Raw genomic sequence first — 15,962 nt, forward strand, 5'->3', positions numbered from 1 at the left:
ATCAGGGTTCCGGGACCAGGAAATGTGAATGCTGTGAAGAACAGAGATTCCTATTTTTATAACTTTAGATGCACAGGTTAAATGAGATCACTGAAAAACACACTGTTCTGGGACAGCATGAGACTCCAAAAACTAGCATTTAAGTCTCTTTTAGGGTGGGCCTGGTGGCTCAGCAGGCAGAGTTCTCGCCTGCCAGGCCGTGCCGGAGACCTGGGTTTGATTCCTGGTGCCTGCCCATGTAAAAAAAAAAAGCTTCTTTTAATTTTCAAATAAAATAATTTATTTTTCACTACAATATATGTTTTTAGAGTGTCTGCAATATGTAAGATATCGTGTTAGAAGAAAAGCTAGCTCTAGAAAGACCTAAACATGACCTAGTGAATCTGGTCCTAATCAGGTTGATTGATACAAAATTGAGAAAGCAAACAAATGAGAAATCCTTAATAGTTTACATTTCCCTTCCTGTATGATTCAAGAGTAAAGAATATGCAAACCTGTTTTACCATTAGGAATATTAAAGCATGCCTACACATTACCTCTATCTATTCTTCTGAAGAAAGTCAGTAAAAACCCTTGTGAAAACTTCTGAGTGAAAATGGAATAAAAATGTTACCTGTTCCAAAAGGGGAAACACAACAGCATTTTGTAAAATGTGAAGTTAACACAGAATAGTAATCACTTTGTTTTTAGCTATCCTGATAAAGACTTCATTAGTTATCGTATAAATTCAAATTAAGGTACATTCTACAAAAGTGACTGGCTTATGTCATCAAAGACAAAGTAAGTTGAAAAGAAGTCTTCCACGGTTGCATTTAGTCCGGAGTGGCAATCATTATTTCTGGATTTTGAGAGACTGTTTTATACACGTATAACCTGGTATACAGAGATAAGGATGAAGCCAACTAGGTCAACATTAAGGTAATTCAGAATATGGGGTAAGGAAGACACTGTCTATTTTAGTACCTCACCTACTTTTTGAGACCAAAGGAAGAAAGGTTTATTTTGTCCAGAACCTAAATTTTCTATAGCACATACTCTAATTCAACCTGTCTAGATAGCTCATTTAAACAACCTAAACAGAGGGAGCACAGAGTAAGAATGAAGGCCTTTAATCCTGTATGCCTTAATGTAATGCCTGGATACATCCTAAAATATGTTAAGCAGATAATCAAAAAGGATTGGCAAAGTCCCTTGAGGGACAGGAAAAAAATACGGAACTATTAAACTTTAACACTGGGGAGACCCTGGATACTGTGTCAAACATTAGAGACACCCCAATCAAAGGCCAAGCCCTTGATCTCGAGGCTTGCTCGTGTGAAGCTTATGTATGTAGTGGAGAAGCTTAGCCTACCTATAGGCTAAGGACCTCTCTTGTTGCTCAGATGTTGCTTCAGTCTCTTTAAGCCCAACTCTGCAAGTGAAATCACTGCCCTCTCCACTACGAGGGACATGATATCCAGGGGTGAAAGTCTCCCTGGAGACATGGGAAGGGACTCCCAGGGATGAATCCAGACCTGGTACCATGGGATCAACAATTCCATTCTGACCCAAAGGGGGAAAAGAAGTGTAAAATATGGTATCAGTGGCTGAGAGAGTTCACATAGAGTCGAGAGGCTGCTCGGAGGTCACTCGTACACATGCTTCAGTTAGACATTGCTGCCTAACTTAACTTGCCAAACCCCAAATAAAACCATTCCTGTCAATCCTAAGAAATAACTAGGGCACTATGTAAGATTCTACAAAGGTTTTGTGCTCTAGGGTAACTCTTCAAAACCTACAACCTCCAGATGGGTCCCCGGACCAGCTAACTCCTGAGATGCTGAGGGGCCAGCCTTTCCAGAACATCAGCTAGTTCCACCCCCATATTACTGACAGCCCTTTCCAACACGAAAATGTTAGAACAGGAATAGTGCAAACACTCCTAAAGAGTGGAATAGAAAGATCACAAGTGATGCTGGAGTTATACAGAGAAGTTCAATTTTTAACAAATGTGTACGTGTGCTGAATCATATACATATTTCTTTTAGTCTCCAGTACCTTAGGGCAGCTAGAAATAAAAACTTAAAATTGTGGGATATAACCCATACCAAACTCTGAAATCTGTTCTACAACCAATTGTTGTGATGTACTTTGAAATTTATTGTTTTTATGACTATATGTTATTTAAAGCAAAGGAGGAGTATAACAGAGAAGATGGTATTTAACAAATGAGTATGACTGGCGAATCATTATATTATTTCTGTTCATCTCCAGTGTCTTGGAGCAACTGAAGAAAAAATGAAAAAATCATGGAACTGTAACCCACACCAAACTTTAAAATCTGTTCTATAACTACTTGTTAAAATGTACTTGGAAATTTATTGCTTTTTGTATATATATACTTCATAAAAAAAAAAAAAAACAGAACAAAAGAAGTGTTTCAGATTAAAGGAGACTAATGAGACATGACAAGCGAATGCAATAGGTTATTCTGTGGACCAGGAGGCGCGGGCCGTATAGGAGGAATGTGTTCTACAAAAGCATCATGGCAACTGGCAAAATTTGAAAACGAACAGCACATTAGGTAACAGTACTACATTTAAATTCAACCCACTAAGCTAATTAGCTTCATTTCCTTAATTTGATAAATATACTGAGGCTGTATAAGAGAATGTCCTTAGGAGGTGCATGCTAAAATATTTATGTTAAGAAGCCTGCAACTTACTCTCAGGAAGATCAACAAGCATAAATAAAGGGAAGGAGGGAGAAGGGAAGGAAGGAGGGAAAAGGAGAAGGAAGGAGAGAGAAGAAAAGAAAATGGTGTGGCAAAAAATTAACTGATGAATTTGGGTGAAGGGTATACAAGTGTTCATAATAGCATCCTTTCAACTTTCTGTAGACTTGAAATTTTTTAAAAAGTTGAAAAAACAGAAAAAAAAAAGAATTAATATCATCAAGATACTATTTGATAATTTATAAATGTAAAATGTACTTCTCTCCCTAAGGATTTTGCATGAAACTGAAAACATTTTAGAAAGCCAATCATAGCTAATAAGAAACACCATCATTTACTGTATTCAGAAGATACAAATCCATTTAAGCAGTTCGAATTTTGCTCAAAGAACTAAAATAAGGAAAGTGAGGAGGCCAATGGCAAAACAGAAGACAAACTCACAACTAACATGAAAATTCACAGTGCCTCTAATGAAAAGCTAATGTTCCCTTGACAGTTGGATAAAAGTCGCACAAAGAATGTCTACAAAACATTTTAGGATGTTCTAAATTTGCCTATCTTCATGGTCAACAGGAAATTATCAAAGGGGTGAAGTTAATCTTTTACTTAAACACAGCTTCTCCAAATGCTTGTAAAAAACACCTACCGCGATGAAAAATAAGTAAAAATTACCTAAGTCAAACATACAGTATTTTTATAAAGTAGGATTAAACCCATAAAGTTGCCTCCAACAAAGACTGGCTGCTTCAATAGCTCACCCTTTCGGTAATTGTGGCGATAAATGTGAAAGGCATAGAGAAGCTCGTAGTAATTGTGAGTCATGAGATCCACAGCTCTAGCACGTGATTCAATTATTCCCACAACCTAATGAAGGGGACACAATCAGATATCAAAATTAGCAGCAATTGTGGCAACCACCACAGTTGTTTGCAGTCGTCAATGGATAACTAAAATTACCTCGTTATGCAGATTCACATAGGGGAACTCTACAAGATCCTGCAGCTGTGAGCGCTCACAAAGAACCACCACCAGCTGCCGCAGACAATCCAGCTGCCTGGCAGGAGGGAAGGGAAAGGGATGTAAGTGTCTTGTGGGTCGGAAGAGCTGGAAGATGGGCCCCTAAGGGAAAACCCATGTGAGGCTACCTGCTGGGGTCAGGGATCTGCGTCAAGGCCTCGTATGCTTGGCTGTTGTGACCCATGTCCAGATGATGCTTGAAAATGCACGTCCTTAAGGTGGCCTGAAAGCAAAAGGGGGGTGGGGGAAGGGGGGCGGGGAGAGAAATCAAAACACCACATCCAAGCAAACCTCCAAGAAAACAACTTCATTACAGTTAGCTCTTACCTGACTTTTCCAATCATCACCTGCTTCAGTTATTGCTGATGTGGCCAACTGAATAACCAATTCAGGCAAACCAACAACATCCAACAGACGCAAAACCTAAGGAGAAAGAGCAGAAATTTCCACTAAAGTTACAATGGTAGTACGTTTCAAATGAATTTAAATTAATTAGAAAAATAATAGGTGAATTTAGGAGATAATCCTAACATCTTCTCTACAAAACTTGTTAAGAACTACTAAAAATCAGTTAATGAATACAAAGGGATTAAACACATGGCTTTTAACAGTCCTTTTCTCTTTGACATGTGTTACAGATTAATCAAATAGCCGCCCCCAGCCCACCCCTCCCCCGAGATATGAATGTGTCCATGTCAGTATAGTTCAATAAGAAACCTGGAGTCTGAAAAAGTGCTCTTTGATTACGGAAGGCCTACTAAGTGCCAGGCATACCATGTAGCTATTAGCACCCTCACAGCAGAGGAGGATTTTACAGACGAAGACTCTGAGATGAGAAAGGTTTAGTAACTTGCTCCAGGCCACAGCTGGGAGAGATGGGATTCAAGTCTTAGCAAACTGACTCTAGAACCGACCTACTTATCCCATGCTCTGTATGGTTTTCTAAGATAACCTCCTAACAAGGTGACTATTCCCTAGTGCATCTCCTTGATCTACTTTAATTTTACTCACAGCACTTACTACTACCTGACATATTTGTACATGTCATGTAGGTAGTCTCTTTCCTACCTGAATATAAACACCATGAGGCAGGGAACTGGTCTTTTTTTCTACAGTTCTACCCTCAATGCCTAATACCCAACAGGCTCTCAATAAATATTTATTGAATAAAAAACTTAATACAACCTGCTGCCAAAGTACCAGTCCTATTGGTAAAAAAACTGGACCTAAAATACCTACTAAGTTTTTAGGTATGAATTCATAGCCTAGTAATCAGTTAAAGCCATAGTCTTATAAAACCCTAATACCCTCAATGGTAACACACATTTCTAACCCAACATAGAATAGTGGTCTTCAAATTCTTTGATTATCCACTATATTATCAACGTTTGTGTACATTCTCCAATATGTGTACCTATATTTATTTATATTATAGACAAATTTGTCTAACACATTTGTTATAAATGTGTTATATAAATATAAATTTATAAAAGGTGAGGTAAAGATAAACAGTTTTAAAATTATTTAACTTACTTTATTAAAGTACAAAAACCATTTTCGTTCTGGATGTTGTGGTTTTTTTTTTTTCTTTACATTGGCAGGCACCAGGAAACGAACCCGGGTCTCCGGTATGGCAGAGAATTCTGCCTGCTGAGCCACAGTGGCCCACTCTCAGTGTTGTTTTTTTAAGATTACATATTTTAATTAAAAAATGTGCACAATACTTATAAAGCTGAAAAAGTGATCAGACTTCACCTACTGATATGAATCTGATCTGGACAGGACAAAAGTACATCAGAATACTGGGTAAAAGATGATATGGCCCATATTTTCAAACTTCAACCTCTATGCAAGATCAAAGGAAGAGACATTTATTCGGTGCAAAATTTATATTTTTGGTAGCACATTATCTAGTTTAACTTGTATGGTCAGTTTACTTGAACACCATAAGGACATGGAATCTTGACTAGGGTGTGAGATCTTGTTGGTTTGTCCTGGTTAGTGTAATGCCCTGATATATCCCAGAGTAATGTGGGTAGAGAATAAAAGCGTATTTGCAAAGTCTCCGTGGGGGTCTGGGTGAGAAAGGAGGAAATACTCAACTTCTCCATCTGGGGAATTCCTGATATTCTTGTAAGCAGTGGGGAAAACCAATCAATAGGCCGAGTCCTCAGTCTCGAGGCGTGCCCTTATGAAACTTATACCCGCAAAGGAGAGGCTAAGACTACTGATAATTATGCCTGAGAGTCATTCCCAGAGAGCCTTTTTTGGGGGGCTGGGCAGGGGTGCATGGTCCAAGAATTGAACCGGGGTCTCCCACATAGAAGGAGAGCCATTCTACCACTGATCCATCCATGCACCCCCCAGAGAGCCTCCTGATGGGCAGATGTGGCCTCTTTCTGTAAGTCAACTCGGCAGGTGAACTCACTGCCCTCCCCCACTACATTATTCCCAGGGATGTAAATCTCCCTGGCAACATGGGACAGAAATCCTGGGATGAGCCTGTACCCGGCATCAAGGGATTGAGAAAACCTTCTTGACCAAAAGAGGGAAGAGAGAATTAAGTCAAAATAAGGTGTCAGTGGCTGAGAAATTTCAAACAGAGTCGAGAAGTGATCCTGGAGGTTATTCTTATGCATTGTATAGATATCCCTTTTTAGCTTGTGGTATACTGGGTTAGCTAGATGGGAAGTACCTGAAAGTGTTGAACTATGTTCCATTCTTCAAAACGACTATATCTATATAGCTTTTACAATGTGACTGTGTGACTGTGAAAACTTTGTGTCTGATGCTCCTTTTTATCCAGGGTATCGACAGATGAGTTACAAAAAAAAAAGATAATAAATAAATAAATAATAGGGGGACATAAAGGGCAAAAATTGGATAGACTGAAATACCATGGGTCAATGAGAGGGAGGGGTGAGGGGTGTGGGATGTATGGGATCTATGAGATCTTTTTTTTCCTTTTTGTTTCTTTTTTCTGGAGTGATGTAAATGTTCTAAGAATGATCATGGTGAAGAATACATACCTATGTGATGATATTGTGAGTCACAGCATAATGTGGTTGGACTGTATGTGTGTGGATTTCTCAAAAATATTTTTTAAAAAAATTATCATCTAGAAACGTACAATCTAGATGTTAAATTATGGTCAAATAATGGAGCTATCTTCATTGCAGAGAGAAGTATCAGGTTAATTAAAAGCAAAAAAAATTATATTATGATCAAATTCTGGGAAGATTAAAAACATTGTAAGCAGGGATTTGAACATTTGGACACAGATTTTCACTGTAGCATGATTCACAATTGCCAAAACGGTGCAAGCAACCCAAGTGCCCATTAAGGGATCAATGGTAAACAAAATGTGGTATATCCATACAATGGAATATTATTCAGCCATAAAAAGGAATGAATTTCTGATATGTGTTACAAGGTGGATGAACCTTGAAGACATGCTGAATAAAATAAGCCAGAAGCAAAGAAGCAAAGAAGCAAATAGTGTATGATCTCACTGTTATGTGTCTTAGAGTCATAAATTAGAATACAGGTTAACAGAGGCAGGGATGGGGTTGGGAATAGAGTTAATGTTTAATTGGTGCAGAGTTTCTGTAAGGTGATGGAAGAGTTTAAATAATGGACAGTGGTAATGGGAGCACAACAGACTATAGATAATAATACAGTTATAATAATATTGGTTAAAGAAATACAACACAGGTACAACAATGCAAAACGCTAGTAAAGGGGAAACTGTGTAAGGGGGTGGTATATGAGAACTCTGTACTTTTGGCATGATTCTGTAAACCCACAACTGCTCTAATAAAAGAAAAATTCTGGGGAGGAAATAGAAGGTAAATACAATTTTTGAGTAGAATAAATCAAGGGAAACTCATAAAAAAAAATCCTAAGCAAGCTCATGTGCATTAGTGCACACAACCAACACCCTGGTTAAGAATCATAGTCTGAGTTTCCCCAAAGCCCCTTGTGACTCCTTGTAGTCACTACTGACCAAATAATTACCTCCAAGAACACAGGTTAGTTTGGTTTATAATTATACAGTACTGACCTATGTTGTTAGAAATAGTAAAAATAGTAATTGTTCATTCCATTGCTGCCTTGTATTCCATTAAAAGAACACACCACAATACACTGAGTCATTCTACTGTTATTGGATGCTTGAGTTATTTCTAGGACTGCTGACTTTTATGAATATCCTGCTTTGCATAAAACTGTATACGTCTTTTGTTAAATACATGTCCTTCTGAATACATTTAGAAATGGAATTACAGGGTTACACGGTTTACATATGTTTGGATGCAGAAGATACTGACAATTTCCCAAAGAAATGTAACCATTTTACACTCCACCACACATGATTAGAATGTTTAATGCCTTGATAATTTTGATGGACTTGTATTATCGTCAATTAACACTTCATGATTCAGTGTATACTGCCTTAGATTTTAAAAGTTCAATTGTCTTTGGCTGATTTTTGTCAGATCCGATTACAGACTGTCACTGTTTCTACCTTGTAATGAGGCTGATGAACAGCCTCTATCAAATGGAGACAAGTAGGCTCTATCTTTTACTTGTTTGCATGTACTTTCATTGTTAGTAGCGTCTTCAATCTAGCTTCTTTAGGGAACCTTTTTAGGCCAAGTGTTCATATTGCCAAGGTGCATTTCATTAAGCCTAAGTAATACAATGTGTAAATCCACTTAATCAGTCAAACGTGACATACTGAAATGAATGGACAGGTAAGAGTGCACTAATGGAAGACACCAGGTCTGCAAGAAATACTAAAGGGAGCACTAGAGTCAGATACGAAAAGACTGAAGAGAGAGGTATGGAGAAGAGTGTAGAAAGAAGAAAAGTCAGATATAATATATATAATACAAAAGGCAAAATGGTAGAGGAAAATATTATCCAAACAGTAATAACACTAAATGTTAATGGACTGAATTCCCCAATCAAAAGACACAGACCGGCAGAATGGATTAAAAAACAGGATCCTTCTATATGCTGTCTATAGGAAATACATCTTAGACCCAAAGATAAACATAGGTTGAAAGTGAAAGGTTGGGAAAAGATATTTCATGCAAATAACAACCAGAAAAGAGCAGGAGTGGCTATACTAATATCCAACAAATTAGACTTCAAATGTAAAACAGTTAAAAGAAGGACACTATCTACTAATAAAAGGAACAATTAAACAAGAAGACATAACAATCATAAATATTTATGCACCGAACCAGAATGCCCCAAAATACGTGAGGAATACACTGCAAACACTGAAAAGGGAAATAGACACATATACCATAATAGTTGGAGACTTCAATTCCCCACCCTCATCAATGGACAGAACATCTAGACAGAGGATCAATAAAGAAATAGAGAATCTGAATATTACTATAAATGAGCTAGACTTAACAGACATTTATAGGACATTACATCCCACAACAGCAGGATACACCTTTTTCTCAAGTGCTCATGGATCATTCTCAAAGATAGACCATATGCTGGGTCACAAAGCAAGTCTTAACAAATTTAAAAAGATTGAAATCATACACAACACTTTCTCGGATCATAAAGGAATGAAGTTGGAAATCAATAATAGGCGGAGGGCCAGAAAATTCACAAACACGTGGAGGCTCAACAACACACTCTTAAACAACGAGTGGGTCAAAGAAGAAATTGCAAGAGAAATTAGTAAATACCTCGAGACGAATGAAAACGAAAACACAACATATCAAGACCTATGGGACGCAGCAAAGGCAGTGCTAAGAGGGAAATTTATTGCCCTAAATGCCTATATCAGAAAAGAAGAAAGGCAAAAATGCAGGAATTAACTGTCCACTTGGAAGAACTGGAGAAAGAACAGCAAACTAATCCCAAAGCAAGCAAAAGGAAAGAAATAACAAAGATTAGAGCAGAAATAAATGAAATTGAAACATAAAACAATAGAGAAAATCAATAAGACCAGAAGTTGGTTCTATGAGAAAATCAATAAGATTGATGGGCCCTTAGCAAGATTGACAAAAAGAAGAAGAGAGAGGATGCAAATAAATAAGATCAGAAATGGAAGAGGAGACAAAACTACTGACTTCAAAGAAATAAAGGAGGTAATAACAGGATACTATGAACAACTTTACACTAATAAATACAACAATTTAGAGGAAATGGACGGGTTCCTGGAAAGACATGAACAACCAACTTTGACTCAAGAAGACATAGATGACCTCAACAAACCAATCACAAGGAAAGAAATTGAATTAGTCATTCAAAAGCTTCCTAAAAAGAAAAGTCCAGGACCAGATGGCTTCACATCTGAATTCTATCAAACATTCCAGAAAGAATTAGTACCAACTCTCCTCAAACTCTTCAAAAAAATCGAAGTGGAGGGAAAACTACCTAATTCATTCTATGAAGCCAACATCACCCTCATACCAAAACCAGGCAAAGATGTTACAAAAAAAGAAAACTACACCCAATCTCTCTAATGAATATAGATGCAAAAATCCTCAATAAAATTCTAGCAAATCGTATCCAACAACACATTAAAAGAATTATACATCATGATCAAGTAGGATTCATCCCAGGTATGCAACGATGGTTCAACTTAAGAAAATCAATTAATGTAATACACCATATCAACAAATCAAAGCAGAAAAATCACATGATCATCTCAATTGATGCAGAGAAGGCATTTGACAAGATTCAACATCCTTTCCTGTTGAAAACACTTCAAAGGATAGGAATACAAGGGAACTTCCTTAAAATGATAGAGGGAATATATGAAAAACCCACAGCTAATACCACCCTCAACGGGGAAAAATTGAAAACTTTCCCCCTAAGATCAGGAACAAGACAAGGATGTCCACTATCACCACTATTATTCAACATTGTGTTGGAGGTTCTAGCCAAAGCAATTAGACAAGAAAAAGAAATACAAGGCATCAAAATTGGAAAGGAAGAAGTAAAACTATCACTGTTTGCAGACGATATGATACTATACGTCGAAAACCCAGAAAAACCCACAACAAAACTACTAGAGCTAATAAATGAGTACAGCAAAGTAGCAGGTTACAAGATCAACATTCAAAAATCTGTAGCATTTCTATACACTAGTAATGAACAAGCTGAGGGGGAAATCAAGAAACGAATCCCATTTACAATCGCAACTAAAAGAATAAAATACCTAGGAATAAATTTAACTAAAGAGACAAAAAACCTATATAAAGAAAACTACAAAAAACTGTTTAAAGAAATCACAGAAGACCTAAATAGATGGAAGGGCATACCGTGTTCATGGATTAGAAGACTAAATATAATTAAGATGTCAATCCTACCTAAACTGATCTACAGATTCAATGCAATACCAATCAAAATCCCAACAACTTATTTTTCAGAATTAGAAAAACCAATAAGCAAATTTATCTGGAAGGGCAGGGTGCCCTGAATTGCTAAAAACATCTTGAGGAAAAAAAACGAAGCTGGAGGTCTCGCGCTGCCGGACTTTAAGGCATATTATGAAGCCACAGTGGTCAAAACAGCATGGTATTGGCATAAAGGTAGATATATCGACCAACGGAATCGAATAGAGTGCTCAGAAATAGACCCTCTCATCTATGGACATTTGATCTTTGATAAGGCAGTCAAGCCAACTCACCTGGGACAGAACAGTCTCTTCAATAAATGGTGCCTAGAGAACTGGATATCCATATGCAAAAGAATGAAAGAAGACCCGTATCTCACACCTTATACAAAAGTTAACTCAAAATAGATCAAAGATCTAAACATTAGGTCTAAGACCATAAAACAGTTAGAGGAAAATGTAGGGAGATATCTTATGAATCTTACAATTGGAGGTGGTTTTATGGACCTTAAACCTAAAGCAAGAGCACTGAAGAAGGAAATAAATAAATGGGAGCGCCTCAGAATTAAACACTTTTGTGCATCAAAGAACTTCATCAAGAAAGTAGAAAGACAGCCTACACAATGGGAGACAATATTTGGAAATGACATATCAGATAAAGGTCTAGTATCCAGAATTTATAAAAAGATTGTTCAACTCAACAACAAAAAGACAGCCAACCCAATTACAAAATGGGAAAAAGACTTGAACAGATACTTACCAGAAGAGGAAATATGGATGGCCAAGAGGCACATGAAGAGATGCTCAATGTCCCTGGCCATTAGAGAAATGCAAATCAAAACCACAATGAGATATCATCTCACACCCACCAGAATGGCCATTATCAACAAAACAGAAAATGACAAGTGCTGGAGAGGATGCGGAGAAAGAGGCACACTTATCCACTGTTGCTGGGAATGTCAAATGGTGCAACCACTGTGGAAGGCAGTTTGGCGGTTCCTCAAAAAGCTGAATATAGAATTGCCATATGACCCAGCAATACCATTGCTAGGTATCTACTCAAAGGACTTAAGGGCAAAGACACAAACGGACATTTGCACACCAATGTTTATAGCAGCGTTATTTACAATTGCAAAGAGATGGAAACAGCCAAAATGTCCATCAACAGAAGAATGGCTAAACAAACTGTGGTATATACATACGATGGAATATTATGCAGCTTTAAGACAAGATAAACTTATGAAGCATGTAATAACATGGATGGACCTAGAGAACATTATGCTGAGTGAGTCTAGCCAAAAACTAAAGGACAAATACTGTATGGTCCCAATGATGTGAACGGACATTCGAGAATAAACTTGGAATATGTCATAGGTAACAGAGTCCAGCAGGAGTCAGAAACAGGGTAAGATAATGGGTAATTGGAGCTGAAGGGATACAGACTGTGCAACAGGATTAGATACAAAAACTCAAAAATGGACAGCACAATAATACCTAAGTGTAAAGTAATCATGTTAAAACACTGAATGAAGCTGCATCTGAGCTATAGGGTTTTTTTTTGTTTTGTTTTGTTTTACTATTATTATTACTTTTATTTCTTTTCTCTATATTAACATTCTATATCTTTTTCTGTTGTTTTGCTAGTTCCTCTAAACCGATGCAAATGTACTAAGAAATGATGATCATGCATCTATGTGATGATGTTAAGAATTACTGATTGCATATGTAGAATGGTATGATTTCTAAATGTTGTGTTAATTTCTTTTTTTTCCGGTAATTAAAAAAAAAAAAAAAAAAAGAATGCACTAATGGGTTCCGCCCCTAGCCGAGAGACTCTTACTCCTCCCAGGGTGCCTCTGGGACTGACGGAGAAATGACAACCTGATAAAAGGACCAAGGAGGGCACCAGACTCGATCTCACTGCATATTTTCTGTGAATGTGAATTTTAACATTTTCTTCTGCAGTCCCACTTTGGGTCCACAGGTGGGGAGCAGAGGTTTTCTTAATGTTTTTTTTACCACTGAATTCCTTCTGATGAATGCTATTGCGCCTTTCAGAAAAAATACAAACATTTTGCACACAATTTCAGCCTGCCCTTGTGCATTTACTTTTGGCCGGAAATCCAGATAAATATCTAAAATATAGCACCAAGAAGTGTTAAATGTTATGAAATAAAATAAAGGAAGGCAAGGTCTGTCCACACCTCAACCTGAGGGATGCTGGGCAGGAAAAGGAGAAAGAAAAGAGGGAGAGAGAAGGGGCACATGAGTGCAAAAGCGATTCTAGATAAGCCAGGTAGGGAGGAACACTCTTGGGGAGGTGAACCACCAGCCGAAACCTGAATGACAGGGGGCTAAGCAACCTGGCTAGCTGGACGAAGACCACTCCAGGTTCTGAGGATGAGAGATAGTAAAGCCAGACACTACGGTTATAACTGAGTGGTAGGCAAAAATGCTCAGGAGAGGCATCTCAGGGCCAAATCATAAACTAAGGTTAACTGCAGCATTATCAAATAATTCTTTGTATGTCTACAAGAATAAAAAGAAGTAACAAAATTATAATAACGACTGGGCTAATAAAATGATATCCACGAATGGGAATTTCATTTATGTTAAAAAATATTAAACTTAAATTTTGCTAAAAATATGTTTCTTCCATTTCTTTAGGCAATTTCATTTTTCTTTTCACTTTGAAGTTCAGGAAAAATAACATTTTAATATTTTTCTTCCAAAAACATCAAAGTAATGTATTCACAGGGCATTTAAAAAAATATATGGTAATATGAAGGGCTAAACAATGGCATAAAGTACCTTATCATAATACTGTAGTCGGGGGGCGGACACAATCTCCCCATCCTCTGAGTGAATCAAGCGATCCAAGAATTCTTCCTTGCCCACTTCAGACGCCGCCTGGCGGAAACATTCCAGAGCCTAGGGAGATAAAAGAATAGAAAGTGACTAATAAATGGACTGATACACTTCTAAGTGCTACAGCTCAGGGATTTATGTGCTAAGGAAAGCCAAAATACAAAATCATTTAAGTCAGTCAACTACACTTGTACTTTCTGGTACATCTACATTTTATCTGATATATTAATGTTTTTAACTTATCTCACTTTCTTTTTTACATAAATGTTGTAAGTTAAAAAGCAAACCTCAATAAGATGAACTGATGGATAGACAGATGTGAAATAATGCAACTTTAGCAACATGTTCCAACTGCAGAATTTTAGCGATGCGTATATATGACTGCTAGTAGTACAAATCTTTAAACCTTTCTGTATGTTTGAAAAATTACATAACAGAATGTTAGGAAAAACAAAGAATGTAAATTATTACAATGGAAAAAATAAAAGCAGCATAAAAAAATAGAAGCATTGAAAACAAATGTAATTAGAAAATTCCTATGATTTACAAAAATGCATCCCTACAAACACCTGCCTGGGGAGCAGGAGGGTTTTAGTGTTTCCTTTCCACATTTTCTCACGTCCTAACTAACCTGCTGAAGGGCCCAAAGCTGAATACTCCTCTTGCTCATAGCGCGCCCTCTGCAGGCAGTGGCATGGTCTTCCTTACACTGGAGGGTTCTGTGCCTCCCAACCACTCCAACCTGGACAGATGGAATTAAGTGTCCTCCTAGCACTGTGTTTACTAATCACTCAAATACAGTTTACCTTCTGTCCCTCTCCTGTGATCAGGTAACATCGTCCCAGCATAAATCGACCGGAACCAACATTGACTTGACACCAAGGATGTAGAAGTTGAATATAATCCTTAAAAACATAAAAGGTGCTTTCTGATTAGGACATAGACACTACTGAAATAGGGACCATTTCCAAGTCCTTCTTCACAGAAAAAGAAGATCGTGTTCATCAATATATTCTATTTCCTTAACATCATCTGAAGATTAAACCCCAACCACACTGACTTATCCTTAGGTTAGGTTAGACATCCTAAGAAAGCAAACAGGAGTCCAGAAGCACAAACACAAACAGGCTAGTTCCCCCTTCCCCCACCTCAGTAATTTCCTAACTTTTAGAATTTATTGGTTCAGTGACAGATTCTAGTAAAGGATTTATATGAAGACAATGAAAAAAAAGGTTCTCTAAAAAATACTCCATTAGGAATGATCCTGTCAAGAAAGAAGCAAAGAAGATCTCTCCAGAATATGTCTTAGAACAATCAAGTTAAAATTATTGTGGCTTCTAGCCTATAAACAGACCATTGTCAGCCCAATTAAAATGCAGGCCGCATTTACAAAGAAAAAAAAAATCCAGAAATCCCATTCTTCACAAGAAAGACTAAACTTGAAGTGTTCAACAGAACTCACCTGCAACTGTACGTACTGACAATTTCCCATCAAACATTCTAGAAAGAGACAGCCAGGATTGCTAGGCCATCTAGTCATTGGATAAGGATATTTTAAACTTCTTTTGGCAAAACTTAAAAGTATAATGAAACCCAGAATAATCATGAAATATCTTAACTTTTTTAAGAAGGTCAAGAGAAGGTGGTAGAGCATGCATTCTTTCCACACCACATTATGACAATACTAGACAAATACAGTGAAAAGGTTATATATACTAGGAGACTAGTCATGTGGCTCAGAATTCCGTTAACTACAGGGCAAGGGTACACATTCTCTCTGGGTGGTCTTCTCCAGCTCTAGCTGATAGACTGCAGATCCGTCCTGTCAGAGCCAGCGCAGACCCACCTACCACAGTGCCTGTAATAGAGGCCCACTCAAGAAATGCTTGCTAAATGAATGCATGATGCCTGAAAGGGATTCAGGTGTTGAATGTGTGTACACCAATAAAATCTGTCTCAACTCCTGAGCAAAACAAAAGAAAACAAAACAAA

General features: G+C 37.5%; 1 protein-coding gene across 2 annotated transcripts in view; it reads right to left on the bottom strand.

Annotated features, from left to right (window-relative positions):
• NUP160 (nucleoporin 160) overlaps positions 1–15,962 on the bottom strand; it is a 56,231-nt gene that overhangs the window by 8,997 nt on the left and 31,272 nt on the right. For both annotated transcript variants that reach the window (XM_077114655.1, XM_077114656.1), the window contains exons 21-27: positions 15,433–15,502; positions 14,777–14,875; positions 13,914–14,033; positions 4,058–4,153; positions 3,859–3,953; positions 3,671–3,767; positions 3,472–3,577 (exon numbers count right to left, since the gene is read on the bottom strand). In XM_077114655.1, the coding sequence (XP_076970770.1) occupies positions 3,472–3,577; positions 3,671–3,767; positions 3,859–3,953; positions 4,058–4,153; positions 13,914–14,033; positions 14,777–14,875; positions 15,433–15,502 (683 nt within the window). The remainder of the gene's footprint in view (positions 1–3,471; positions 3,578–3,670; positions 3,768–3,858; positions 3,954–4,057; positions 4,154–13,913; positions 14,034–14,776; positions 14,876–15,432; positions 15,503–15,962) is intronic.

The sequence above is a fragment of the Tamandua tetradactyla genome, chromosome 8 (genome assembly GCF_023851605.1).
Source record: "Tamandua tetradactyla isolate mTamTet1 chromosome 8, mTamTet1.pri, whole genome shotgun sequence".
Taxonomy (NCBI): domain Eukaryota; kingdom Metazoa; phylum Chordata; class Mammalia; order Pilosa; family Myrmecophagidae; genus Tamandua; species Tamandua tetradactyla.